The sequence below is a fragment of the Mycteria americana genome (genome assembly GCF_035582795.1).
Source record: "Mycteria americana isolate JAX WOST 10 ecotype Jacksonville Zoo and Gardens chromosome Z unlocalized genomic scaffold, USCA_MyAme_1.0 Scaffold_30, whole genome shotgun sequence".
Taxonomy (NCBI): domain Eukaryota; kingdom Metazoa; phylum Chordata; class Aves; order Ciconiiformes; family Ciconiidae; genus Mycteria; species Mycteria americana.
The window spans coordinates 2,368,143-2,393,932 of NW_027445437.1; the positions used below are offsets into that span (position 1 = coordinate 2,368,143).

General features: G+C 44.4%; 2 protein-coding genes and 1 long non-coding RNA gene across 3 annotated transcripts in view; 1 reads left to right on the top strand and 2 right to left on the bottom strand.

The window, feature by feature from the left end:
• Positions 1-20,664, bottom strand: part of ATP8B1 (ATPase phospholipid transporting 8B1) — a 39,702-nt gene extending 19,038 nt beyond the window's left edge. Inside the window, exons 1-9 of the mRNA XM_075489046.1 lie at positions 20,540-20,664; positions 8,364-8,556; positions 4,624-4,721; positions 3,188-3,301; positions 2,546-2,644; positions 2,378-2,439; positions 1,866-1,938; positions 1,705-1,775; positions 356-438 (exon numbers count right to left, since the gene is read on the bottom strand). Coding sequence (XP_075345161.1) covers positions 356-438; positions 1,705-1,775; positions 1,866-1,938; positions 2,378-2,439; positions 2,546-2,644; positions 3,188-3,301; positions 4,624-4,721; positions 8,364-8,544 — 781 coding nt within the window. The 5' untranslated portion in view covers positions 8,545-8,556; positions 20,540-20,664. The remainder of the gene's footprint in view (positions 1-355; positions 439-1,704; positions 1,776-1,865; positions 1,939-2,377; positions 2,440-2,545; positions 2,645-3,187; positions 3,302-4,623; positions 4,722-8,363; positions 8,557-20,539) is intronic.
• Positions 1-25,790, top strand: part of NEDD4L (NEDD4 like E3 ubiquitin protein ligase) — a 564,086-nt gene that overhangs the window by 290,190 nt on the left and 248,106 nt on the right. The gene's annotated exons all lie outside the window — the stretch shown is intronic.
• LOC142403007 (uncharacterized) lies at positions 22,190-23,976 on the bottom strand. The gene is made up of 3 exons (XR_012773561.1): positions 23,880-23,976; positions 22,737-22,805; positions 22,190-22,314 (listed from the first exon to the last, which is right to left on the bottom strand). It is a non-coding gene; the product is annotated as an uncharacterized LOC142403007 (long non-coding RNA).

The window sequence follows — 25,790 nt, forward strand, 5'->3', positions numbered from 1 at the left end:
GAAGATATCTTCCAGATCCAATTCCAACAGCAAACATACTTTTTTCCAAAGAAAACAGGCAGGCAAACACTCATAGAGGGCCCCATCATCTCTACTCAGTGTGCCGTAGCTCATTCATGGCAAAGGTCTCGTCTTCAGACAGACCGTATTTTGCTCAGCAGCACAGTTTCCTCAGCAGCACAGTTTCCTTTGTGCAACTTGCTTGCACCTACTCGTGACAAAAGCCAGGAAGCCACTAACTCCAGAATCACAAGCACCGTTGGCAACGCTTCCATCCCCACCCATGATTTATTTAGTTGTACTGTGAACTGTTTGAGCAACATTGGAATAGTTGTAAGAATATAACTGTACAAACCATTAAAGTCTGCCATCGCACTTTCTTCTTGAAGATATCTGTGTGTTACCTCGAGTGCCATTTTGAATTTTAAGTTAGTCTCACTACGAAGGAAGGATAAAAAGGTCATTTTATTAAAAACATGGATATAGGAAAGAAGTTTGAACAAAATTAAATTAAGCAAATCAATATGCCATAGGTACCAACCTCCTACTTTGAAGCAATGGCAAAGCCACACATTTGTGTGGATATGAAGCATTCATGAACCTTGTGACTAGTTCTTACACTGGCTGCTTTTCTCCACAAATGAAACCTCACTCCTTTACCTCTGCTCACTGTAGATGAGTGAAGCTTCTCAGAATCATTGTTTTACTAATGCAATAATTAAGTTTGAAGTAATGGTTATTTGAAAGCAATATTTAATAACTGATACTGTTAAAAGCTCCAATAGAGAACAAACCTTTCACAACACAAACAGATCCTTGTTTTACATGATGTTGTAAGTTACCGTTTTTAAGATAACTAAAGGCTGAGTGAGGAGTGCACTGCTCGTTCAGAAAAACTAACTTTCACCTCATTAGGTGAAGTCTGTATCATTACAGACTTTTCTAAAGGAATTCAGCACTAGCTTTTCTGACAATATGAACTAAAACAACATTTACAAAGCAACGTGACAGAGACAGTAAGATTTATGCTATCTAAGCAGTTTCTATGAAAAACTTCTACAGAAAACTATGTATTTTTGTTTTCCCACTGACAGGTAATAAGAAAAGTTTAAAATCACAGCAAAGTCCAGATTGGAAGAGACCTCTGGTAATCAACAGTCCAACCTCCTGTTGGAAGCAGGACCTTAGATGAGGTTATCCAGGGACCTGTCAAGCCAAGACTTGACTGTTTCCAGTGAGAGAAATACCACCCCTTCGTTGGGCAACCTATTCCAGTGGTAAAAGTTATCCACCATGAGAACAATTATTCTTGAACGCAGACAGAATTTCCTCTCTGGAGCTACTTGTATCCATTGCTTCTTGTCCTGACAATGTGCATCCTTGTGAAGAGAGTTATCTTCTCTGTAACTATCTTGGAGATACTGGAAGACAGATTAAATCACCTTTCTCTTCTCCAGGCTGAATAAATTCAAGTCCTTCACCCTTTCTTCATATGTCATGTTCTCCAACACTTCAGACATCTTTGTGGCACTCCAGTGGACCCTCACCAATTTTTAATGATCCTTGAATTGTGGGAATCAAAAACTGGACACAGTTTTCCAGGTGCGGCTTAACAAGTGACAAGTAGAGGCTGAAATACACACTTCTTGCTCTTTTACCAGTAAGCCAAAATTAAATCCAAGAAATCCTTAAATAGAGCCTTACCCATCTAGTTCAGCTGTCTCTACATAGCAGAGACTGTTTGGTTCTGAGCTGGATAGCAGCAAAATATCAGCCTAGAAAAACAAATAAGCAAGCATCAAATAAATCCAAGTCAAGACTCGTACAGAACTCTGTAGAAACATAAATATATTTAAAGCACTTACAGGAACGAAAGTATTTTTCTTCAGACGAATGATATCACCAACTTTAATATCTTTCCATTTTGTGTTTTTGAACCTAATATCAAGATAGTTTAATAATTATTACTATTTAATCTAGAACACTATGCACTCTATAAATCTTGAAATACTGAACTTTCCTTAGTACAACAACATTACATCTTGGTAAGGTGTGTTTTTTCTTTCTGGAAGCTGCAATTTAGTTGGGGGTTTATAACTTAGAAGTCGGCCTACCTCTTCTCTTCCCTCTTCACCTATATATGAATTTCTGTCCTTCTCTCCAAAGAAGTTGCTCTTAGCACAGATTTAGTGCCACAGAATTAAGTTTAAATTACTCCTTTGGGCAATTCTCTTCCATTTTCAATTAGGCTTTTACACAGATGGTAGAGAACAAAAACTTGAACTTTCCTTATCATCTATGGTTTAAGATCTGTGATGAAATTTAGTAACAAGGCAACAAACATTACATACAAAGTTAAGAAGCAAACAGTACAAACCTTCCATCCCTGATGACTTCGCATGTCCTATTATTAACCTCGTTGTCCATCCTGTGACGAGCCTGAAAACCAGGAGTAGAGAATGTACTCCCTACCGTGTATCACAATTAAAGAAATTAACTACCCTGTTTTCTTTTGCTTTTCATATTAACAAAACATGTTTCTTACAATGTCATCCACTAGGTCTTTGACTGCAGTTATTCCCAGCACCAAGAGCAAAGGCACCAGTGTTGTATACCATGACAGGGTAGTTATCTGGGGAATTGACTACAAAAGACAAATAAAATCAGTTCAATACAGGATTATCAATCCAGCTCAATTCAGAGACATTTAATAGTAATATGACTATAACATAAGAAAGAAAACCAACACATCAGAGAGAGAATTTTAAGTCAGGTTGTGAAGATGAACAAAACTGTTGGGGGAAGAGTTTGACCGTGCTGCCCTACCTCAGCATCAGCTTCTCTTTAACAATTGGCGTGGCTCATATTTTCTGTTGGCACTTCTGATTCATGAGTGGAACTTAAGGCCATCATGTTTTACAGAGTAAGAGCCAAAAGAAACACCTTTTCCCCATGAAATTAATGAACTCTGCAACTACCCATCCTAAGTAATACAAAGCTAGGGTAGGTTGTTCCAGATTTCTGTTAAGATGGGCTTAGTTTCTGTAGCAGTTCAGATACAGTCCCTTACAAGGTACCCTGCAATTCTTGATAGGATAGCACTGAATTGTGTCATAAGTATTATTCAGCTCGGTAGATTAGCACCTCAAATTCACTTCACAGTTAGTATTCTCCCTGTCTGTCTTACCTGCAAAATGAGAAGAACAAGGAAATAGAAGTTGGCTGCTCTTTTAAACTGTTCAAACAGATTCAGTGGTAAAAAAGTGATAGGGTTGTACTTGTAGGTCTTAATTGCATTTCCCTGTTGGAGAAAACCAAATGTCATTCACAACCGCAGATTCTTCTTACATTACAAATGTACAATATTTTTAAGTAAAACATTTTGCTTGTGAAATCTTTCCTATTGTTAGAGTTGCACCTTTCCTCAACAGTTTAACGTGCGTCGCCGTCTTAACGAAACAAGGCAAAAAAGGTCTGTTTCACTGACATTAACACACCCCAAAAAGCATCTCAGACTGAAGCTTTAGCTACACCAAGTACCTACAGGGTACTGTACAGTCACAGTGTGGAAAGGTTACAGCCTCTCCCCAGGTAAATGACACAGCGCAAGTGGCACTGCTGGATGAGCACAGAGAAGGGGAGGAAACTTCAGTGCTCTCCTCCTCCTAGGCAATCTTCTCTGTGATGCCTTTCGACATTATCTGCTAAATACTTGATATCACTATAAGGGATGTAATTGGTCTCAGGCATCAAACTACAAAAAATGAATCCAGATACAAAGGGCTGTTAATTAGACTTATTCAGGAGGGATAACGTCAGATCCGGCAAAGGTTAACTCTCATGAGTGCCAGTCCCTACCTAGTCCAAGCACGAAGGATTTCCATTTGAATAGCTCCAGTTGTAGCAGTTTTACTATTAAAGGTTCATACTCATGCATGAGATAATCCAAAGTGCCTCAAGTCTGCAAGACAGGTACCTCCGCAGGTACAAGGGAACCACACGAGCTAATGCATCACAGATAAAGCCGGACAGTCCACATGTAACCCTGCGGTCCAAGCCTCTGTCACTTGCAATCAGCACCACATACAAGCACCATAGCTTTATTACTTTGAAAAGTTAAAACATTAGGAACAGGAAAAAAAAGTTCAACCTTTTGTCTTGATAAACAAGATAAAAATGTCGCCGTTATATTAATTAGGTGGACTTAGAACGACACTGTTTAAATGACTAGACATTCCCAAACATCTATTTTTAAGCCTGTCCCAGTCTAGCTTAATCAGGATATTGCTTAATACTACACTGAGACTTCTTATATAAAAGATGAAACCTACGTGGACATTTGCAACAGCCGTAGCTGAGCAGATAAAACTCCGTTTGGAGTTTGGACTGAGGAGACCTGGCTTCTAATTCTCTATCTCATCTTAAACAAGTCTCTTGATACCTTGATTTTCCATTCACAAACCCCAAACCAGTTATAATTCCCCACCTTTGTTGGAAATCCTAAGGAAGTGTTAATTGTGACTTTACACTAATCAGCAGTGGTTGGAAAGATCTTACTGAGATTAAGAAAGTATTCACCCTGACAAGTACTATTAGCATGTAATTGAGATAAAGAAAACTTACTGCATATTTGCTTTTTTTGAAGCACAGAAATATTGTTCTCTTAAACTGGGGCTGTTCGTAGAAGCGTTGATCATTTGCTTTAACTTGCCAGCTGCAGTCTGGAAGACACAAGGTAAAATGGGTCAACACCTGATAGTTATAAACATGAGGGAACAAATCTACCAGTTTCAGTTTTCTCTCAAATGCCATCTTTTAAAGGTACTTTCAACGGAAACAAGACTGGTACCTGCTTTTTAGTACATAGTCTAAAAAAAGGTTTTCAAGAAGTTTCCAGGCTATTTGTCATTACTAACAATTAAAATATAACCTGAGGTAGGAAGAAGTGTTGATTAAAAATTTGGAAGTTTTGTGAGAAACTGAAAACATACCAGAGTAACATTTATTCATGCTAAATTCCCTTCTTTCCCCTCTTTTGGTTTGCTTTTGTTACACCTGTGAAGCACTAAGCACCCAAAACAGTCTTTCTAGAAATGAAAAGGTCCACTCAACTTTTCAAAACAATTACTTCATATAACCATATTGTGCAAAGGTTTTCATTTACGACCTTAAAAAAAGGTAGAAATCTGAAGTGCTCATTTTATTTCTTCAGCCATCAATTTTGTTTGATTGCTTGAAAACTCAAGAATATGAATTGCAGTTTGCGGTAAAATTTAACAAAACTAAACAAGCGATGTCTGCAACAGCCTTCTGAAGTTTTGGACCATAAGCTTATAAAATTGCTTACAAAGCAGCTGAGGAATCTTGCCTCCTTCTGTCACCTTCAGTATTTAGCATCTAAAACCTGACTTGACATACAGCCTCCCTAAGGAAAAAGTTTCTAGAGGACTTGCTAACAAACCATTCATCTCCACCTTAAGGTCCCTATTGTTAACCTCAGTCCTATGAAGTCTACCGTTAAATGGGGTTCATCTAGGATGTACATAGCTTTTGGCTGGCCACTATTTACTGCCAGAATGCCTCCTGCTGCCAAGTTATTTTCCATGCCCCCTCTTTCACGCACTACCTCTTTCCCTCCAAGATCCTTGGGATCCCTTTCCTGCCCTCAAGCCTGCATCACAGATAGCCCTACTAATCCTGCTACCCACACCCAGAAATTCAGGCCCTGCCCACATCAAAGAAACTCCCGGCTGAACTCATTCAGCAAGTTTCTAAGCCGACTCACAGGAGCGCTCTGCCTTCCTGGGAAGGATGAGGCAGACAGTATTCTGAAATCCAGCTTTCCTGACTCATCAGCCAAGTATCTCCCCCTTTTCTCCAACCTGCAGCAATTGTCCTTAATGGGTGCTCTTCTTGGTTTCATGGGATTCTCGTGACCTAAGCGCATCCAGCACTGCAGAGCACGGATGGGGTGAAACTCCTGGAGGCAGAGGCGTGGGGTGGGAACTGGCACACGCTGCCAGGGACCCGCAGGGAAGCACGTATGAAGGCGCTCCTGAGCTGCTCTAAGGGCCACTGTAAGATAGTCATGTCTGATAAGGCTGACTCAGACTTAAAGACTCAAATCCAGACACAAAGCCTTTTTTTTTTTCTCCATCCAACACATAAAGCAAGTTCTCATTTGACGTATCCAGGATCTTTACTGTGACTATACAACTTCCATTTCCAGCATATTGGTTGCAAGCTGAGAAGATAGTAGAGAAATATTTATCTTGCTGTAGTACTTGTATTTAAGACTGCATAAATGAAAAACATATGGCAGATGGTGAAGATACATTGTGCATCTTGGTCAGGGCTTACAGAGAAGTCCTGCCAGTCACAGGGTTTTAGCTGCCTTACATAAAATTTACAAAAAAAAAAAAATCACTGGAGGACCAGGTTTTGGTTTAAAAGAAGGTAAGCATTACTGAAGTGCATGAATTGAGAAAGTTACTAATGACAGGACTGAAGAAAATTGTAAACATGTCTACAAGAACACTTCTCCACCACGTTCACAAAAACATTGCAGTGTTGATAAAGCCTTAGCACCCCAGGTGGAAAACTGGGAAATCAGGTCTTAAATAAAACCTGCAGGAAGCAAGCTCCCCAAAATTACTTTAAACTGCTTGAAAGTGATATTAATACCTAATATTTGGGAAGCTGCATCAGTAATTCATCATCTTTAAAGGAACATAAAGGGAAAACCATCTTTGTTGATGGGAAAAAATAAGAAGCAAAAAGGATGACGTTTTTGAAGCACTATCTGAATATAATTAGCTACTGAACCAGTCAGCAGATTCTACAAATTCTGCAACTTATGCCAGAAAATTATCTATTAACCAGAAAAAGCAGGCAAAGAAGATTTAAACAAACAAAAAACCCCAAAGGGTCTAAAGAGGAAAAAAAAAAAAAAATCTGACAAAGTTTGTCAACTGCTTACAAGCTCTATGATTAGGTACTGGCCTACCAAGCCTGCACGGTAACATCTCTTACTTCCTTAAAGCTTTTGCCCTACCTCAGAGTTCAAAGGAGCTGTGCCATATCCATAGCTCTAGTCCGTATTTTGGATAATAATTTGGGGAACATTAACTGTATAGACAGCAGAGACTTGTGGTTACACTGAACTAGCAGCAGCTACGAGCCCTTTGGAGGGCAGAATCAAAACTCATCTCCCTGCTTTCAGATTCTCTCCAATTCACCGTGTTAAAGGAAAAGGCATGGTACACTTTAGAAAAGAAACTGAAGGTGTAGGAGGTCCTGGTTTAGGGTTTTTTCTCTCTTTTTTCTTTTTCTTGTGCTTATACTAGGCCACAAAGCAAACCTGTGGTTGCTGGCATACTGTGTCTATGAAATGAAATATCTGGATAAAATAAGAGGGGGGAGCAACAAATAGGGGGAGAGAGCAACAGTCACGATGAGAACTCAAGAAAATATGACGGATAATGAGAGGCTAAGAAAACTGTGTTTATTCTATAGACTATGTTACCTCAGTCATTGTAAAAAAAACCCAAAACTAAACACGTAATAGGTGGTTGTAAAATGAAAACACATAATAAGTGGTTATAAAATGAGAGGTGATCAACTGTTCCCTATTGCCACACATACAGGAAGAAATCTATATATATTAAACAGGTGGTGGTTAAATAACAAGTACTCGCATTGCAACACTGGGGGGGGTGGGGGGGGAAGGTATTTAGGGGAGTACAGACTTTCCTTGGACAGAGGTTAAGAACAGGTATGACTAAAACATGCCAGAGAGGTTCCTCCCATTCATGTTCCTACGCTGGCGGCAGCACACAGACTGCACTTGATGGGTTTCTTTGAACTCCTACTCACCTTACCTTTCTGTGATTCTGAAACTACTGCAAATAAAGAAAATAATGAGGCTACAAAATTAGCATTGAAGCCGAAATCTCACCTGCGGAAATACACACAAACCAACTGACTAAACGCAGCAAATTGGCTTATGCTGGTTCAAGTTTCCCGATGATGGGGAAGATCTGAAGCTCTGTTTGAGCAGTTCTCAGACCACAGGGTATGTGCATCTAGGGCCCGCCTTAATTAAGACGAGGTCACCGTGCAGATCATTAGCTTTATGCACCAAGCAGTGGCACAGAACTCTGGCTGCAGATTGGAATGAAGCTGATTTTCATTCTGACATTTGTTAAACTGAATTGCCATCAATTAGTCCTCCACAGATTTAGATAAGCCATTCCAAATCCTACCTAACGAATAAGCACAACAATCAAATGGATCCATGCACGGCTCAGCCTCTGTATTCAGGATCATTTGCTACCCAAATCAAGTTTCTGTCATAACATTACCTTTTTTCAACGGCTCTCGGCTCTCCTCGGTGTCTCCGTTGATTCGGTTTTGTCCTGGTTCAACCACAGGCTGCCGACTGTCCAACTCATCCTCTGTTTCATCGTCACTGTATGGCATCACCTCATCGTTAGGCTGGGAATCCTCATCGAAGGTGGTCTCTGAATCCCTTTCTGGGATCATGCTGCTAGCGCCCTGCGAGCATTTTATAAAAGTTAGGGAAAGGAGTTAACATAGCAAGTGCTGGCAACCATGCCTCCATAATTTTACTCTGTTGATGCTGGTCACCAAAAACCACGTTTAAAACCAGTTTCCCTGGAACAGCGTAGAGCACAGGCTGAGTTTTCAAGCACAGACCAAAGTGATGAGGCAGTTATTTTCACAGCAAGTCCTTCATTACTGTTCTGCTATATGTAATTACACATGCTCACATGACAGACTAAGGAATGCCGTGCGCTTGTGACACAGCACACCTTGAGTGGGATGTAGGAATTAGGGAGCCCACAAACACCTGACTCCCAGCAGCCATTACACCGTCCCCTGTGGAGCCACAGCCCTGCTTGGCCACGGTGGGGCCAGGCACCGGGCCAGCACGAGTCACGCCATCGAGGGTTTGGGTCACGCAGCTGCTCCTCCATCCTGGTCTGCCCAGTCTCATCCAAACCAGTCCTCGCTTCCTCTCCCCTCCCCACAGGCTGAATGTCAGCATTTTTCATCGCATGATCCCACATCTTGGTGTCCAAATACCCAAGGAAGTTTATAACTAATCTGTGGTTCAACACACAAGACCAGTCAGTTGAAGCTGTGATGTGTGTGCACATACCTCTGCCTGAAGCATACCGCATACCTCAGGCCAGTTAGTCGCCTGGCTGGGTGTCGTGGCATTTTAGTAACTGATCTGGTGCAAGGGTTCAGGCCATTCTCACAAGTGCGTCCTGTTCATTTCTAACCAGCGCGTCCTGTTCATTTCTAACCGTGCAATACCCAAATTCGTTGTACTGAAGCTTAAATTGCACTTGTTTCTGCAGATCAACGCTTCCGAACAGGTTCTGTCCTGACTGTGGTAGGCACCACAACAACCATAAGAAAATTTAAAACCGTGAAGAGAGGAGGGGGCTCCATCACCTCAGCCATTTCTGCCAGGGCCTTGAGGGCACCAATAAGCCTCTCTGGCCCTGACCAGCCTTGCCCCAGCCCTCCCACACCCATGGGACCAGGAGCCACATCTTGGCTCAGCCCGCAGGCCCTGTCTGAGCTGCATCGGAGGAGGGCCGGTCTCCAGCTGAGCGGTGGCCATGTCCATGCCCCCTTCAGCTCTGCCTTGACACTGTGGACCTCTCCGGACATCACTGGGCCTGATCCTAACCCTGAACTACACATCAATTTCCCGGCTTGACCCTGGACCTGCCTCATCACCGCGGCATTGCCTTATGGCCTGGACTCCGGTTGGACCTGGCCACGGTCTCAGGATCTGTCCTGCTTGCCTCATGAGCCCTGGGATCCCTGTCCACTTGCCTTCCCATGGGGAGCAGCCCTGCTCTTGCTGCTCCCTGGCAACTTCAAAATAAAACCGTGTTAAAGGATTGCTGAAGCCAAGTAACATAACATGCACAGCAACTAGCTACCAAGTACCGGTCTGTTGACGCATCTTGCAAAAAGAGCCTGGTTTTGTGAAGGAAGGCCAGTGCCACCCTATACCCCATACGCTGTTGCTAACAAAACCAGCAATCATTGGTGCTGACACCAAACACTGTTGACATCCATGTTAGTTTCTATTTTTGCAAAGCTGAATTGCCTCCCATCCTTAATATCTCTTATAAGAGAGATATAAATATTACATGAGCACTTAATAAGCTACTCAAATGACAGGACTGTTGGCTGGGAGCCCAAAGCATGTAACACTCATGAGCCGCAGCACTGCAGGGCTTGCCCAGCACACAGGCTAATGTTTAAAGACTGCCAGTTTACAAAATAAACCAAAACCACCGGGTATCATATGAATGCACAGTTTGATTTGGTATGAATCAATACAGCTTCTCTCAAGACCCACTCAAGCTGTCAGAGGCTGCTCATTGATGCAATTAGCCAGGAATATGACAGCTAGTCACTAACCCACTTGTGGAACCCGAAACTTTTGTGAAAAGATCATTTGTTTTCCTAAATAGCCTTGGAGTTATGAAATTCACCTCAAGATGCAGGACATTCAAGCTCAAACTCAGGCACCTGAATACCTCACTGTGGTATTTTGGTTTATTTCTTGTCTTTTTACCCCTTTTGTTCTTTTTCAACTACCACCCCATCCCCATAAAATCTCATATTTCACCTGATATAGAAAGGAAGAAAAGTATTAACCAGAAACCTGAACCAAAAATTTATCTCCAGAGCAACCTACTCATTAACAACTTAATACACGGGGCCAGGACAACTTGCACAGACATCACTACAGGAACCGGTCCGTGATGCAATCCACGCAGTTTCTCGCGCGTGGTGGTCAATGAGCAGCTGGCTACACAGCCCTTGCTGAGCACGGTGCCTCGCCACAGCGCAGATGCACTGCAGTGGCTGCAGGCGGGTGGTTGCCCAACCCATGTCAGGGCTCGGGGGCCCCCAGGTGACATGGAGATTTCACTCCGTCAGCAAGCCAGGCGGACGCTGCTGAATCGGGTATTAGTCTTGCCTCTTAACAATTCTGCAAACTCTGACTTGCTGAGCAATACTTACAGCCAACAAAAACACTGAGTTTTTCCAATTTTTTTTCCTATCCAAACAGGGATATAGACAATTCTGCCCTTAGCCAACAATGCCTTACCTTTGCAAGCAAGTCAGGGTCAGACTCTTCAACCACGTGCCTACTTTGGGGTTTCTAGACACTTAAGATTTTCTTTGCACTGAATGTCTGTTCAGGCAGAAGAAATTCCTTATGTTTTCAATCCCAAATTGTTTGAATGTTAGACAAAGTCCTTTTAGAGCAGGACATAACGCTCAACTCCTCTTTGAAATTTATATAAAATATACATGACTGCAAGAAACCCCGCAGTAGTCAAGGATTCCGCCCTGCTAATACCTTACATCAGGACTGCTGGAGGGCAAGAGTCGAAGATCCTTACATGCACAGTCTTTAAAACAAAAAATACCACCAGATCTTTGAATTGCTCTCACTCTAAGCAAACAAAATAAGCTCATACCCCTGGCACACAGAGATTCAGCCTTTAGTCTATTAATTTTTACTGATTAACTGATTAATGATTAATGAACTAATTAATCATGCAAAGGGTTAGATGAGATGTCCAAAAAATACTGCATTTGTTTTCTATTATAGATGCATAGCTAAATGGAAATACCCAAAATGCAAACAGAAGCAGCCTGTGATGCTAGCTGGGAACGCCAGTGCAATGGTTTGTTGGGGGGAAGTCCAAATTAATTGTATTCACTTCACCTCCTCAAAGAACTAAACTGCCAACTGGAAAGCCCTGATAATAGAGGAGATCTCATTAACTCTTACCCTGCAGGCAGCACAACTCTATCCGCTGAGCTGCTCTGTGCTGCAGGCAGAACCATTATCACTTCTGCAAGGCGGCAATGAAATCGCACACACGTCAGTGATTCCAGGCAGCGTTCACTAACCCCGATACCACAAAATACAGAGGGCACCATCTCTGCACCCAAAGACCTCATCACTAACATCCCCGGGGGCAAGCAGAGTCTCCCAAGAAGCATCACTGCCTGCCTGCTCTGTACGTACCCTGCCCTCAGGGACTAACAGCTAACAGCGGCCAAGGGGACGGCGGTCCAACTGATGGGGAACACAGGCGGGGCTGTCAGCAAGTGTGTGGCAGCAGAGGGGCCCGCGGCTGGCTAGGAGACTGCAGAAAGGCACCCACAATCGGAAGAGAGCAGAGAAGTGTTATGGAGCTGAGGGCGAAGGAGTCCTCCAGTGACAGGGTGACAAACTGGTTGAGTTAAGTTTCTTGACACCTAGTCTGCATGAAAAGGGCTAGCTAGGACGTCAAAGCAATGTCAGAAGTTCAGAGGAACGTGGAGAGCGATCACGATGTGAAAGAGGAGACGGGAGGAACTGACAGCACGGAGCAGCAGAGATGCCAACTAATACTGAGCCAGCAGGAGACGGAAAGAGAGGAGAGCACACATCCACCGTCACCTGGATGCAGGATGGACACAACGGAAACCAAAGGAGAATTAAACATGGCAGGAAGAGAGGCAGCTGCTACTGTTTTTTGCAGCGGTCACTATTCTGAGGAGAAAAAAGGCACCACAATTTAAAAAAAAAAAAAAAAAAGGCTAGAAAGGCTATGCCATGCAGGAGAAACAAGCTATTTATGAACAATGTTGAAATAAAATAAAAGCAATGGTCCATTCTTAAAAGGATTTACTCTCAGAAGAGAGACAGACAATTTCTTATGTTTGCGTGCACTGCTTATATCCAGACTTGAGCTGAAATAACAATCACTTACAAAATGGTCTTTCAAGTAAGGCAAAAAAAGGGTTTGGTTTGAAGGAGCGGGGGTTAAAACTGTTTCAAACAAGATCTCACCTGTTTTTCCCATTTCACAATAATATAACCCAAAACGAACACTGCTTTTACAGATCTTGCATTGAATGGACTAATAAAGACAGCTACAAATAAATAGGCTTTAGAAATTTCTCTGAAGGCCTCATCTCTCACATCAAGCTTAGATTCAACCAATAATTAGTAATGTTTGAACATGTGCAGTGGGAAAGAAAAATAATTAGCAAAACAAAATTCCAACACAAGAAAAGCTGCGCAGTTCCTCTCAGAGACAGGATGAGCATTTCATAAAACGAGATGTAGTTGACTACATGTAATGCAAACTACATGTTTAAACCCTGAAGGATCCTGCTGCCCAGGGATCGAGCTATGCATTTTTGAGGGCAGCAAACACCATCCCACCAGCAGTGTTACACACAAGTAACTTTCCTAAATTCTGAATTAACTTCTAATGCTGCCAAAATTTACAAAGAGAGCTTTTGGTGCCTGTGGGAACAGTTCTTGGAGGGCCCAAGATGGAACAACACAGTTGTTACACGGTGCTTGCTAAAATACTCGAAGAACACTTAAAGCAGGTGGTTCTTGGTTGTACGGTCCTTATTTTCTAGTTCCTGACTTGAAGACAGGGGTTTTCACTCCATTTCAGATACGCCACAAAAGCAGAAACCCTTACATTAAACAAAACTTCAGTCTAGAGAAAGCATTAGAGGAAATCAAGAGGTTTCCCCAACAGCTCAGTAGCCACTAACTCTGCAACCATCCATCAGTATCAGCCAGCCTCTGACAGCAGGCGTGCAGAGCACTGACAACTTGAACTGCAGCTGCTGTAACCTCGCTTGCAGCGAGATGGCCAGCACGGCAACAAAGACCATCTCCCTCGGCGAGGCTGGAGTCAGCTCTGAGCCCAGGCAGGCACTGACCGGGGTGGCTGCGCTTTCTGGACCAGCAGGAAGCAATGGTTAGCTCCCAGTTCTGGCATAGCAGGCATAAACCAGGCCAAGAGTCTCCTTATCTTAGAAAATTAAGCTGATCCAACAGCAGGGTTGATGTATGGGGAGGTAAAGGAGAGGAAAATAGTATTAAACACAAGTTTAACTATACCTGCCTGAGTTTATTTACTAAAAGGGCAGAAATCTCAGGTGGAAATTCCACAGTGCTTTGGTCACTCGGGTTTTGTGCCTGCTCATGCCTCAGGGCAAGTACCAGCTAGCTGGGAAGAACTTAAACCTTGTAAAAAAAGCATTTGCTGCATTCGTTTGAAGGCTGTAAACAACAACAACAACAAAATCTTACTCTAAATTCTCCTCTGGAGAGCCACTGCACATGACACTGTTGCAAGAACTTGGGGTCACAAGGAGCGTAACTTTAATGCCGCAAATCAGATAGTCACTCAAAGTGGCCCTAGAACAAAGTTACAGATCCAACTAGAACAAGGCATAGGTATAGTAAAAGAATTAAAATGCTATTAAATTTGTTATTTTTATTTATTGTGGATATAAAAACCTGTGATGTGAAGCACAACAAGCCTAACAATTACATACCTGTCAGTCATCGGTCCTTTCACGACACATGCACAGCTTACAACCTGCCGTTGTCTCCTTAGCATGTTGTTCTGCACAACAATCTCGCACATTCATGCAGTGCCTAGGACAACAATTTCTCAAACCTTGCCATGGACTGTTTTTAGAATGTAACAACATCAATATTTTAAGCAAGAACAAAGCAAAAAACAGGTAAATGCAAACAAGCTTCCTGCCTCAGTACGCCCCTGAACGAAGTCTTTCTTGGGCACCTGTCGAGAGGATCCCAAGAGGAAATCTAAACAGCAGCTGACTACTTGCTGCCTCGGCAGACAGAAGGCAAACACTGAAACTTCCAGAGCTGCACCAACCCAGCATTCATTGAGCCGTGAGCATCTGCCAAGCCCTTAACAACGTAATCCAAATATAAAGCTGTCAGGCTTCACCTTGTTGTGAAAAAAGGAAATGCATTTTGCCAAACCAATAGGGAAATAGTCTTCTCCAATAAAACAGCAAAACCATAGTTATAAAAAACGGTAACACCAATGTCCTGTTCAATAAAATGAGAACGTATTTTAGTCTCAGTTGGGAAACTCCATCAAACCTTTTAAAGCCAGTACTCTGCTTGGAGCTCCAGCAATGAACTAGTGAAGTGATACTTGTTTTCCTTGTCAGGAGGAATAGTGTTGCAATAGAGTAACAGTTAAAAAAAAAAATAAAATTTAAATTTCTCCACCCAGGTAAAATTTCCACGTCCACTAACTTGCATGTTTTTAAAAGCTCTCCTATACTTATTAGATTTATTTCTTTACTACGTGTTACTGGAGAAAGAAACATTGAAAAACAAAACTCACAGGACTGAATATGCACTTCCAAACCTGCAGCTAGAATACCATGTCTAACATTAATCCCTGGGGTGGGGGTTTCCCCCCCAAGGACTTTCTAGCAGATGCACGATTACTCCAATTACATTTTCCCCTAAGAGAGAGAATTATTCTGCCATCTTCAGCCATAACACATTGCTCATCTTGCCAATAACTGAGATTTTAAGCTAAAAAGGGAGCATGAAACAAAGACAGCCTGTTAGGTAAATACAGCAACTGAACAGACGCTTGCAGGACTGCAATCCAAACAACCAAAAGAAATCAGAGCCCACAGAGTACTTTGATGGCTCTATCAAAGCAGACACCTGTATTTGAGAGACTCAAGTCCATACCCAGCTTAGACCCTGACAGGTTTAAGAATGATTTTTCATCCAGGGGCACATGTTTAAAGAACAGCTCTGAATGTTTGAGAATTGAAGCTTTTTATTGAAAAGACAGCTCATGATCCACTCTTGGGTAAGGTTGCAGTTTGGTGTCTTTTAAAATAACCTAGTCACCAATATCAAGTCCTGGGCAAGCAAAACAAAACAGCTGCTTCCTAAGGATCAATTTATCCATCCTTTCTGACAATCCAGATATAAAGCAAAGTCTTTAATCCAGATGACCATTTTGTAAACCTGACTGTGGCAGACTCTGAAATGGCTAGGTAGGGTACACCAACACATGACTGGGGTAATCCCCACCTCTTCACACTACTAACAAAACCAGCAAATTCAGCAGAACTCCAAGGAACAGAGACTGCTTCAGAAAAAGGAAGGTCTGCTTTGCACAGCAAAGCAGGAGGTATACAGAGGTGCGTGCATTTTGTCTTAAGGCTAGCATTCTTGACCTAAAAAGACAGCAGTGGGCTTCAAAGAGAAGGAAAAAAATCGGCTTAAAACAGAACAGAGGCAATGAGCAGCACATTTCAGAGCATATGGATGGTCCACCATACAAAGATTTTTTTTTTTTTCCACCTAGTGGCAGCAATTCAGATGGCTATTATTAGCTATCGCTATTTTTAGGGCATAAGAAAAGAAAGAGGATTCCTGTGAGTTATGGGATGAATACATCCAATGCAGTTGCTTAAATGCAAGATGTTTTTATAGCATGAAACACAGAGGAAGGGGTAGTAAACTACACCAGGAGCCCAACTCCTCACCACACAAATTCTCAGAGGGTTCTGTAAATATTCAGGGAGAAAACAAAATACTATTTGTTTTATATGTAAAGTGAAACTTCTACAGCCAAAAAAGTAGTTGCCACCTAACTTTCCACTGGCTAGTACAAACAACAAATGAGGTAATAGTTGTAGGTGAGCATTAGAGGATCTCCAAAAGAACCGTTACCTTGGGACACTGCACAGCAGTCCATCTCCCAGTCTGATAATCATCGGATTGGTAACATGGGTTCAGTTAATGCTTCTACAGTTCTTGCTCACTATTTAATCCTCACAAAGCAGCAGTCAGAACCAAAGTCCTTCGATGGCAGGATATTGCATTTCTATTCTCACTTCAGCAATCCTAGCCAAATGCTTTAATAGAGTATCATCCTTCATTAAAAATGTATTAATCAACTAATCTACCTGTAACAAGAGCTTCTACAAGGAAACAGGCAAATAATAAAACTAGATTTGCTTCCAAAATATAAGAGATGAGTAACATGTTACTCAAAACAGGTATTAAATTTTACTGGTAACAAGTGCTTGGACAGGCAGACAGAAGTATCTTCTGAACAACTCAAACTTTCTAGCTAATCTTTATGATGTTTTAAGGAAAAAAGTAGTTACTAAAGATAGCATGAATCAGCACAAATGGGCCAAGGAAATAACCTTCATTCCAAACACTACTAAGCTTTGGTTAGATTACCATGCAAATTACATGCTTTAAGCTCATCAATTTATATAGCTACTTAATACGTAACAGTTATATTTACTTCATTGAATGACTACTTTAAAATAATTGAACACCCCCAAAATTACATCTTCAAGGGGAAAAATTTCTATCAGTCATTTGTTCGGAAACACACTGACTTTTGTATGCATCCTTACAGTATGCCATGACCATGGTAAAGTCCAGATCTTGACATGCCTTGGGGAAAGGCAACCTCAAGAGTTTAGATAACTGTTTTAAGTCAGCTGTGACTGGAGGCGTGCTCTTGCTCACCTGAGGCAGTCTCCATCAAGTAGTACGTTAGAAGTGGGGCAAACCGAATCCCAAAGCTGAAGCCTCAATTCCTCTAGGCCAACCAAGTACACTTTGCATTAGGCAAAAAACCATAGCTTATCATTCAGAACACATCATATATGGTGTGTGCCTTTTAGTGTCATCCTAAGTGTTCCCAACAACTATTGGAAATGGCACAGCTTGGTGCTTGGTACAACTGACAAGCAGACTCTGCCCAGACGTCGCGGACAATCAGGTTCCTGGCAGCTGACGTAGAGGCACACCCCAGTTCCCAGTGCTGCTTCAGGAAAACAGAACTGCTGAACACTTACACCATGCATTGCAAACGGAGCAGCTTACAGCCAAACCGCTCCAACAGAAATACATCAGAGCTGAGGAAATAAGCAGAGGTTTGCTTGTCTGTCAGAGCTCCCACAGCTCAACAATTCTACCTACAGCAAAGACATTCTGGGTCAGGCATGCTTTTCTGAAATAAGCGTGCTCAAACCACACTTGAGAGCGTAAGCTAATCAAAACCAAGGTAGTAAGGAAACAAACTCCTGACCCTACACACCTTCTTCATTGCACCGTGACCTTGGAGAAAGTTCCCACCTTGAAACTGCCAACACATGCCTAACATGAAGTGACTCAGAATTCCCACCAAAAAAGGTTAAGATTCAAGTGATTAAAATATGGCTGCAGATAAAATGCTTGTGGTGAAGTAATGCACCTATAAATCCCAGGACACCAGAACACACGTCATACCTGACGAGTCCAAGATCTTCACCACACAACAGAAGCACAAAAGATTCAAACAGCACTTTCGGAGACTCAGGCTATCACTGCAACATGAGAAATCCTTGGGGAACCTGTTTTGTAAGCAACAGGTCTCATATGAGTCAGCTTGGTTGTATCATCTATTGCCGTCGTTCACCCAGCCCCAAGTTTTATACAGATATGCATGTATGATTCACATATGATGTTTGATTCATAATAGTACCTCATCTCACAGAAAACATTTATAAAAACGATCGTTTCAAGCAATTTGTGACTGCAAATTGTGCAGAAGCTACTTAGAATTTAGTCTGAATAGCAGAGGTTCATTTCACTTTCCCCAAACATTAGCATCATAAAGTTAACATCTTGTTGTATCTATTGATTAGAAGTAACACATCTTACACAATCTATACACTAACAGAGAATGAGCAGCAACATCAGCATTAATATCCACCAGAGGAAGAACACCTGGAGATGGTTAAACTCTAGTGAATAATTGATTTCTCCTTATCTCCCCTTACCACCAATTCTGAAATTTTAGCGCCAGGATAAAAATCTGGGAGTACCACAGTGCAGACAACTGATGGAGAGTTGCATGTACACAGCTATATGCTAAGGCGCCGTAAGCCCACAGTGCCTCACTCAACTATGTTTATCAACTCACCCATGTTTCAAGTGGAAAAAGAGAAGTGCCGTAATTGTGCAGAATAAGGATGCTGGAGAAATAAAGACATAAGCAAACTTGCACTGGTATTTCCCACTATATAAACAAACTGCTTTGGCAAAGCGGGTGTACTAGAATGGGGCTATTCTGCCATGAAGAAATGCCTTGGCACAGTACCGGGAGACAGCTACAGCGTCTCTTTCAGCTTATACTGCAATCGGAAACACACACACCCCGCCTTGTATGATGTACCAAGGGCAACCACTCATTAAAAAAAGTGTTTCCAAAAAGGTGTTTCAGCTATACCTTTTCAACTGTGAGGATCAAGGACTTACCAAACTGGACTACTTCCAGCTCCAAGAGATTTTTTTTTTTTTAATTGGCATCAAGCACAGCCAACCTTGTAATGTCCACAGATCTTTCTTTTACAAGGAATCAACTCCAGGCCCTCCTTGGATGCCATAATGACCCTAATTACCTGCACCATCAGGAGGTAAACTCCAGTGTAAAATTGTAATACTTTGATACCACCAAGTTCCGTGAAATCTTACTTTCTCCAAAAGCTGTTCTTTCCCAACTTGGTTGAAGGGAAGTGACAGTTTTTCCAATGAACACATTGAAGACCCAGCCAAACAAGCTGAGGGACCAAAACCCTGAAACCCCCTGCAGAGAGGTCACCAGAAAGAGGGAGTACAGTTTTGTATACTGTTAACAGATGTCCAAAACCAAATTTGGGAAAAAAAGAAGAAAGAAAAACCACCCCACAGCATCAGCAGAAGAAAACGAAAACATGGGGGACACCAGCTTCCAAATGCCTTCGCTCCTAATGCTTCCCCACCTCAGTTCTGCATGATTGCACCAACTGGAGAAAAGCACCTCATTTAAAAAACAAAACAACACCTTCCTCATAGGGGAAGCACTAGAATTAAACTAGTGGCCACTGTGTACTCACCAAGATAGCTATCTATGAAAATTTTAAGATTGCTATGTATGAAAATGAATATGAAGGACATTCCAATATAAGTGAATTGATTGCTATGAGCCAACAGGACTCTACAGAAGGACGAGTTGAACTAGTCACCAACAATTTAACAGCAAATAATAACAACAAAGAGAGACCCACAGCCTACAGTCCAAGTTGCCTGAGGCTAAGCAAGGATGGTTGAAGATGGGCCACTTGCAGAAACAATATTATTATTTTACCCACTATCTGCACTAGGATTTTTCATTAACAGATATGCAGACTTTCCATCATGTAAAGTCCAAGTCAAGACAAGTTATCTTTGCAGTAGATAATAAAGTTGGTAACCTTTGTTCAAGCTGTAGGTTTGAGTGTACTCTGAAGGGGTTTCAACCAGCCTTTTACAGAGATCGTTACGTTGTCTCTCAAGGTTCATGTTACAGATCAGCATATCTTTGTTTTAATAAAGGAAAAAATAATTATTCTTGTGCACACATAAACCGTATTGTTTGCCGTGGAAGATTTTTGGAACTTTAGAGTTATTTTCCTACACATTACCCTTCCCCATCAAAACCAGCAGGTATTTTTAACTGTAAAAAATAAAGGTTGCTTCCTGCTAACGAGGTTGAGAGATTACATAGTAATACACCTTTTCTGTCAGCATCTAAAATTGACACTACAGATATTTTCCTAAACTGACCTTTATCCAATGCAGTTTGTGACTGAACCAAGAGACTGCATTACAGATGTAGCTTGAAGTGCTCGTACCGTCAGTGCACAGAGACCACCGGCCGCTCAGGAAGCATCCCCTCTATCCGACTTTAAAGTAGGCTCCATCTGTAACAAAACAATGTTAGAAAATGGTTTCTTGGCTGACTTCGACCTCATGAGACTATTTGCATGCAATAACAAAAGAAAATTTCTTTTAGGCAAATAGTGAAACTAACTTGCCTTGCAAAGCTTTCTTAACAAAAAGAGAGATTTCTGTTTAGTTCTCCAAACCCTTTCATGCTACCTCCGCTTCATCCTCTGAGGCAGGAAGTCACTTTGGCAAATGACCTGGTTCTTTCCTTGATTTGTTTCCTGTTTTCTCTACACTGCTTATTCTCTCCCCCCCCTTTCTTTTTTTAGTTATTGCTTTTGCTTTACATCTCCCTATGCATAACTGCACACCATTTTGTAAACAAAAGCATCCATGAACTTGCTGAAACTGCCCATCTCTACTGTCAAATTAAAAATACATTTCTAATTTATATAAGAACACGTGAAGAAAAAAAAACCACACAGCACTAAACACACCACTACACGTCACAGAGTAATTTTGTAAGCTTGCCAAAAAGCGAAGGTGCAGCAGCAGTGCTCTGTCACAGAGCGCAGCATCTTCAAAGCAGGGTTGAGAGCTCATGCACTGTCAGTCTCCTACGGATATAATGAGAACCATGTTCTTCACCCCTGACAACTACAGAAACACAGAGGTTAAGTGATTTGCCCAAGGCCATACGGTAAGTCACAGACAGAGCTACGGTTAGGTTTCAGAAGCTCCTGGCTAATATCCTGCATTCAATTATGTCTACACAAAGCATCTCATTTAACAGAGGCCAGATAAAGGAAACAGCCAAGGAAGACTATCAAGCCCCCTCATAATTAAAAGAAAATCAATCAAACTCCTCCCCATATTTAAATGCAGGTAGCACATTACACTAAGGCCCAATATGATTACCTATGCCATCAAAATAAAAGCCACGGCAACAAAAAAGCATGGAAAATAAGTTCTAGCTAATTTAAATAGAGGCCTTCAATGCAAAGCGAGCAAGTGGCTTTTTGAATTCACCATCACAAACTGCAAAGCAAGGGACTAGAACATTCACAGGCTGTCTCACAAGGGAGAACTAAATGAAGAGAACAGTTTAGAAGTTACTGAAAATAATCTTTATGATACCTACAAGTTAACAAAGAGACAAATACAGGTCTGAGACAGATACAAAAGCAACCACGCTCTAATGTGAACGTCAGTAACAGCAATGCAGAAGCTGACAAGGAAAACCACAAAATGACCAAATACCACTTGACACCTGAACTAGACCTTGAAGAGAAAGACAAAAAAAACCCCAAAAAAACAAAACACAGAATCAAACAGAAAATTGTGAGCAAATCTGAGCCAGTAAAGACACTTATGCAGGGACTTAAACCCAAGGGCTCTAGCAGCGGTTACAGAGGTAGGGACTGTACAAGAACCAGGTTAGCTGTAAGTCCCACTGACTCGCCCAGGGCACTCTTCAACCATTTACATCCAGACCCCCCACCACACACACAAGATAAAAGAGACCGCACTGTTACTCATTACCAGAAACTATTTATTGCCAGAAGCTCCCTGTACAGTATGCGTTCTTCAGTTTCAAAACGTTTCTGCTGACATTCAAGCCAGTGGTGAAATGCTTCATTAGCTGCTCCATTTAACACAGTTCCATTCAGATTCTAAGAGAAGGGATGCTATTTAAGCTATAGACACAGAGCAGTAGGAAACATGGACTGAGATACTGATTTTTTGGGGGGTCAAAAAATGCTTTTCATCTCCCAAGTGAGTGACTGACCTCACAAGTAACTTTTCCAGTATTTTCTGCTGCAGAATTATGACAGTTCCTTAATATGGACACTTATTACCGCTCTAAAGGCTGTATAAACATTCACTAATGAGTAATCACCCCACAACCATGAAAGCTATTTTCCTCATTTATAGATGGGGGGGGGGGGGGGGGGAGAAGGAAAAAAGCCAGAAGCAGAACAACTAGCCCAAGGTCACCAAAGCAAGTCAGTAAAACGGCAGTACCTGCCAGAGCTCAGGGAGAAAGCAAAGCTCCATTTGTTCCCCTGTGCCTTACCTCCCAGCAAATACTTACTCTTTCCTCAACCCAAAGTTTCAGACTGGGGACACTCTGTGGTAAATGTGATGATCAACTGACGCACACCTTTGTGGGTGGAAGAGAGAGAGACTCAAATCACTGCGAGGGTTTAGACTGATACTGCCGGAATGTGCTGTCCGTCAGGCACAGAGGTGAGAAGAGGCCCTTGCGTGTGCGGGAGGTGCTGGCAGCCAGGCCGGTACCCGCGGGGCAGCCAGGCCGGTACCCACCACAGCCCCACCACACCAGCCCCACGCTGCCAGACAGGCAAGGCACTAGCAAAGGCCTCACCTTGCAAAAGGGCCCTCGCACCAACTGCTTCGGCACCAGCCGCCTCACAGTCCCCTGAGAAAGCCGCTCTTCTCTGAATGAATATTTAATTGTTTAAATATTCATTGCGCTACTGGACCTCTCCAGTCCAATGGAAAAACAGCTCCCTGGGGCCCAGCCCCGCCCGAGCAGACAGCGTCTGCATCGTGAGGCAGAGCTATCGCCGCCTTCACACCCCGAGCCCAACCAGCAGATCGAGGCCTTTCAGCTTTGCGATCTCCCAACAAAAGCCCATCCGGCTTCAGACTAAGGAGATGACATTTTGAGAAAGAAAATCGTTTCAGGCCTGCCCTGGTGTCAGCTCTGACCTCTCCTCTGGCACCGGGGCGGGAGGAGGCGGCGGGGGCGGTTTGTGGCAGAGCTCTGCCCTGGAGCCCCCGGCCCCCGCCCGCCACCGAGCGCTGCTGGGGGTGGCCAGGCTGCCCGGCGGGGCTGACATACCTGCTGGGCGACGCCCCGCTGGGCGCCCCAGCCCGCGCAGCCGCTCCAGGGGCTCTCCCGGCTCCGCCGGCGCCCCGGCCCGCCCCGCCTGTGCTCCCCGGCACGGCAGCGCGCCTCGCAGGACTTTGCTACCGGCGCGGCCGCAAACCCGCGCGGAAGCGATAGGAGCCGGGGCTGCCCCGCGGGTGCGGCTGGGGACCGGCCCCGCTGCCCTGCTACCGAAGCGCCTCAGTTGCGGCAGGAGCCGTCCGCGGCTCCCCCCGCGCCGCCCCCCGGAGCCGCCGCCGCCGCCCCTCGGCGGGTGCAGCCGGCGGAAGCAGCGCCCCGCTCCCGGCAGCGGCGCGGCCCCAGCCCGCCCGCCGGCAGCACCTGTGGGCGCGGGTCCCGGCGCCGCTCGCTCGTTCGCTCAGGGCCCTCACGCCTCCGACGGCCCCGCTCCCGCCCGGCCTCCCCGCGGGAACCGCCGTCAGACCGGACAAACGGGTTCCCCCGGTTCGCAGGGCCGGCCCCGCCGCGCAGGAGGAGGGGAGGGGCCGCGCCGGCCCCGGACCTGTCTCTATGCCTGGCCCCGGCACGGCACGGCACGGCACGGCCGCTCCCGGCTCACGAGAGGGGAGGCGGCGGCGGGACCCTCCTGCGCCGGGGCCGCGGCTCCGGTTACGCGGCGGGGCGGTGCCGCCCCCGCCTCTCCCCGCCCGGCCGAGCAGCGCGGCTGATGCCGCCCCCGCCCCGGCAGGTGAGGGGCGCGAATGCGCCGGCCGCGGGGCCGCCGTCCACGGGGAGCGGAGTCGGGCCGGGCCGCGAGCTCTGCTCCCGCCGAGGCCCTGCAAAACCCCCTTCTCGTTTGCGGAGAGTCCCCCCCGCCTTTCCGGCGTCGGGGAAAGGCGGGAAAGGCACCGGTTCACACACAGGGGCTCAGAAAGCAGCAGGATGGGCTCCCGGGCCTGAAGGGCAGAAAGCTGAGTGCTGAGGGGAAAATGTTAGTGGTAATAAAGAACGCACAGAAGTCATTACCCTAGACAAGGAGACTTCATCTCGCCCCTTTCTCACGATAAGCCGTGTAGCGAGGCCGCCCCCGGCTCTGCCCCTGTGCCTGTATCCGCACTGCCATTACGTGGTGTCCGTGGTGGTTCTGTCACCCCGAGATGCGGCGAGTGCTTCAACAGCAGCGCATTTCTCTCAGGTAACGTGGCACTTGCGGTGCGGGGCGACTCGCGCAATGTTTTGGGCCACGTCACCCTGAAGGTTGGGGAGCAGTGGCTCCTGAACCGTTGTGGGAGGAAGAGGACGCAGCTCCAGGCCCCCGTCCCTGTCGACAAAGGCCAGGCGCTGGTCAAGCAGCGCTCAGTTCTGCATCGCTTCAGGCCTGTGCTGAGGGAGCCCGGCCCCGGCTCTGTCACCCACCGGTCGTGTGACGACTGACAGAAAAGTAATACCATACCAATGGGGGTGGGGCAATGGCTACCGCCGTCTGCTCGTCGCCCCGCCACGTGCAGGAGAAGTGGCCTGTCTGGCACAAGGACAGTGTTCAGCGCGTCCCAGGGCGCTGGGCCCCCCGGGGTGCTCGGGAGGTCCCTGCTCCCCGCCCAGGCTGTGGCCGGGGGGAACAGGTGCCGGGCACCAAGGAGGCACGGCTCTTGCGATAGGCAGGATCTCCCTCCTGGTGGTGTTTTAAGTGACAGGATTACTTTATCCTGTCGTAATTAGTGGGACTGTGCAGTGTTACAGAGAAAACTTTGTAAGAGGTACAGGGCTTGAACCTTTTGGCCTTTGTAAAAGGTCAAAACTGTCTCCTGGTTCCCAAGTCCTTTTAAGGAAGGATTGGAGAGTTGGAGGATGCTCAATCGTGATATTGTTAACACTTGAGACCAATAGTTTTGACGATCAATTAAGTAGTGAATAAAGCGGTTATGTTTCGGGTTGACAATAGTGCAATTCTGCTACATGCTGTATCTATTTGCAATCCTCTTCATTGTATTTTTCTTCTTTCAGGCTCCAGCAAAATACATGTAAACACCTTGGGAGCTTACTGGGAACTCGTCAAAGGAATGTGACAAGCTCCGACTGTAAGTTTTAATTCAGTGAGTTTTCATAAGCCTTGGTATGTGATCCTGGATGCTGCTGTACTTGGCTGCTAGTTCCCCTGACTTGAAATCTGGAGATTGAGAGGTTTTGCTAGTTTGTTTGTATCCTGGGTTTGTTGGTCGGGTCACCCTGTCTCAAAGGCCTTCTCGCTATTGTTTTGCTGGTGCACACACACGGACACACAGACACACACCT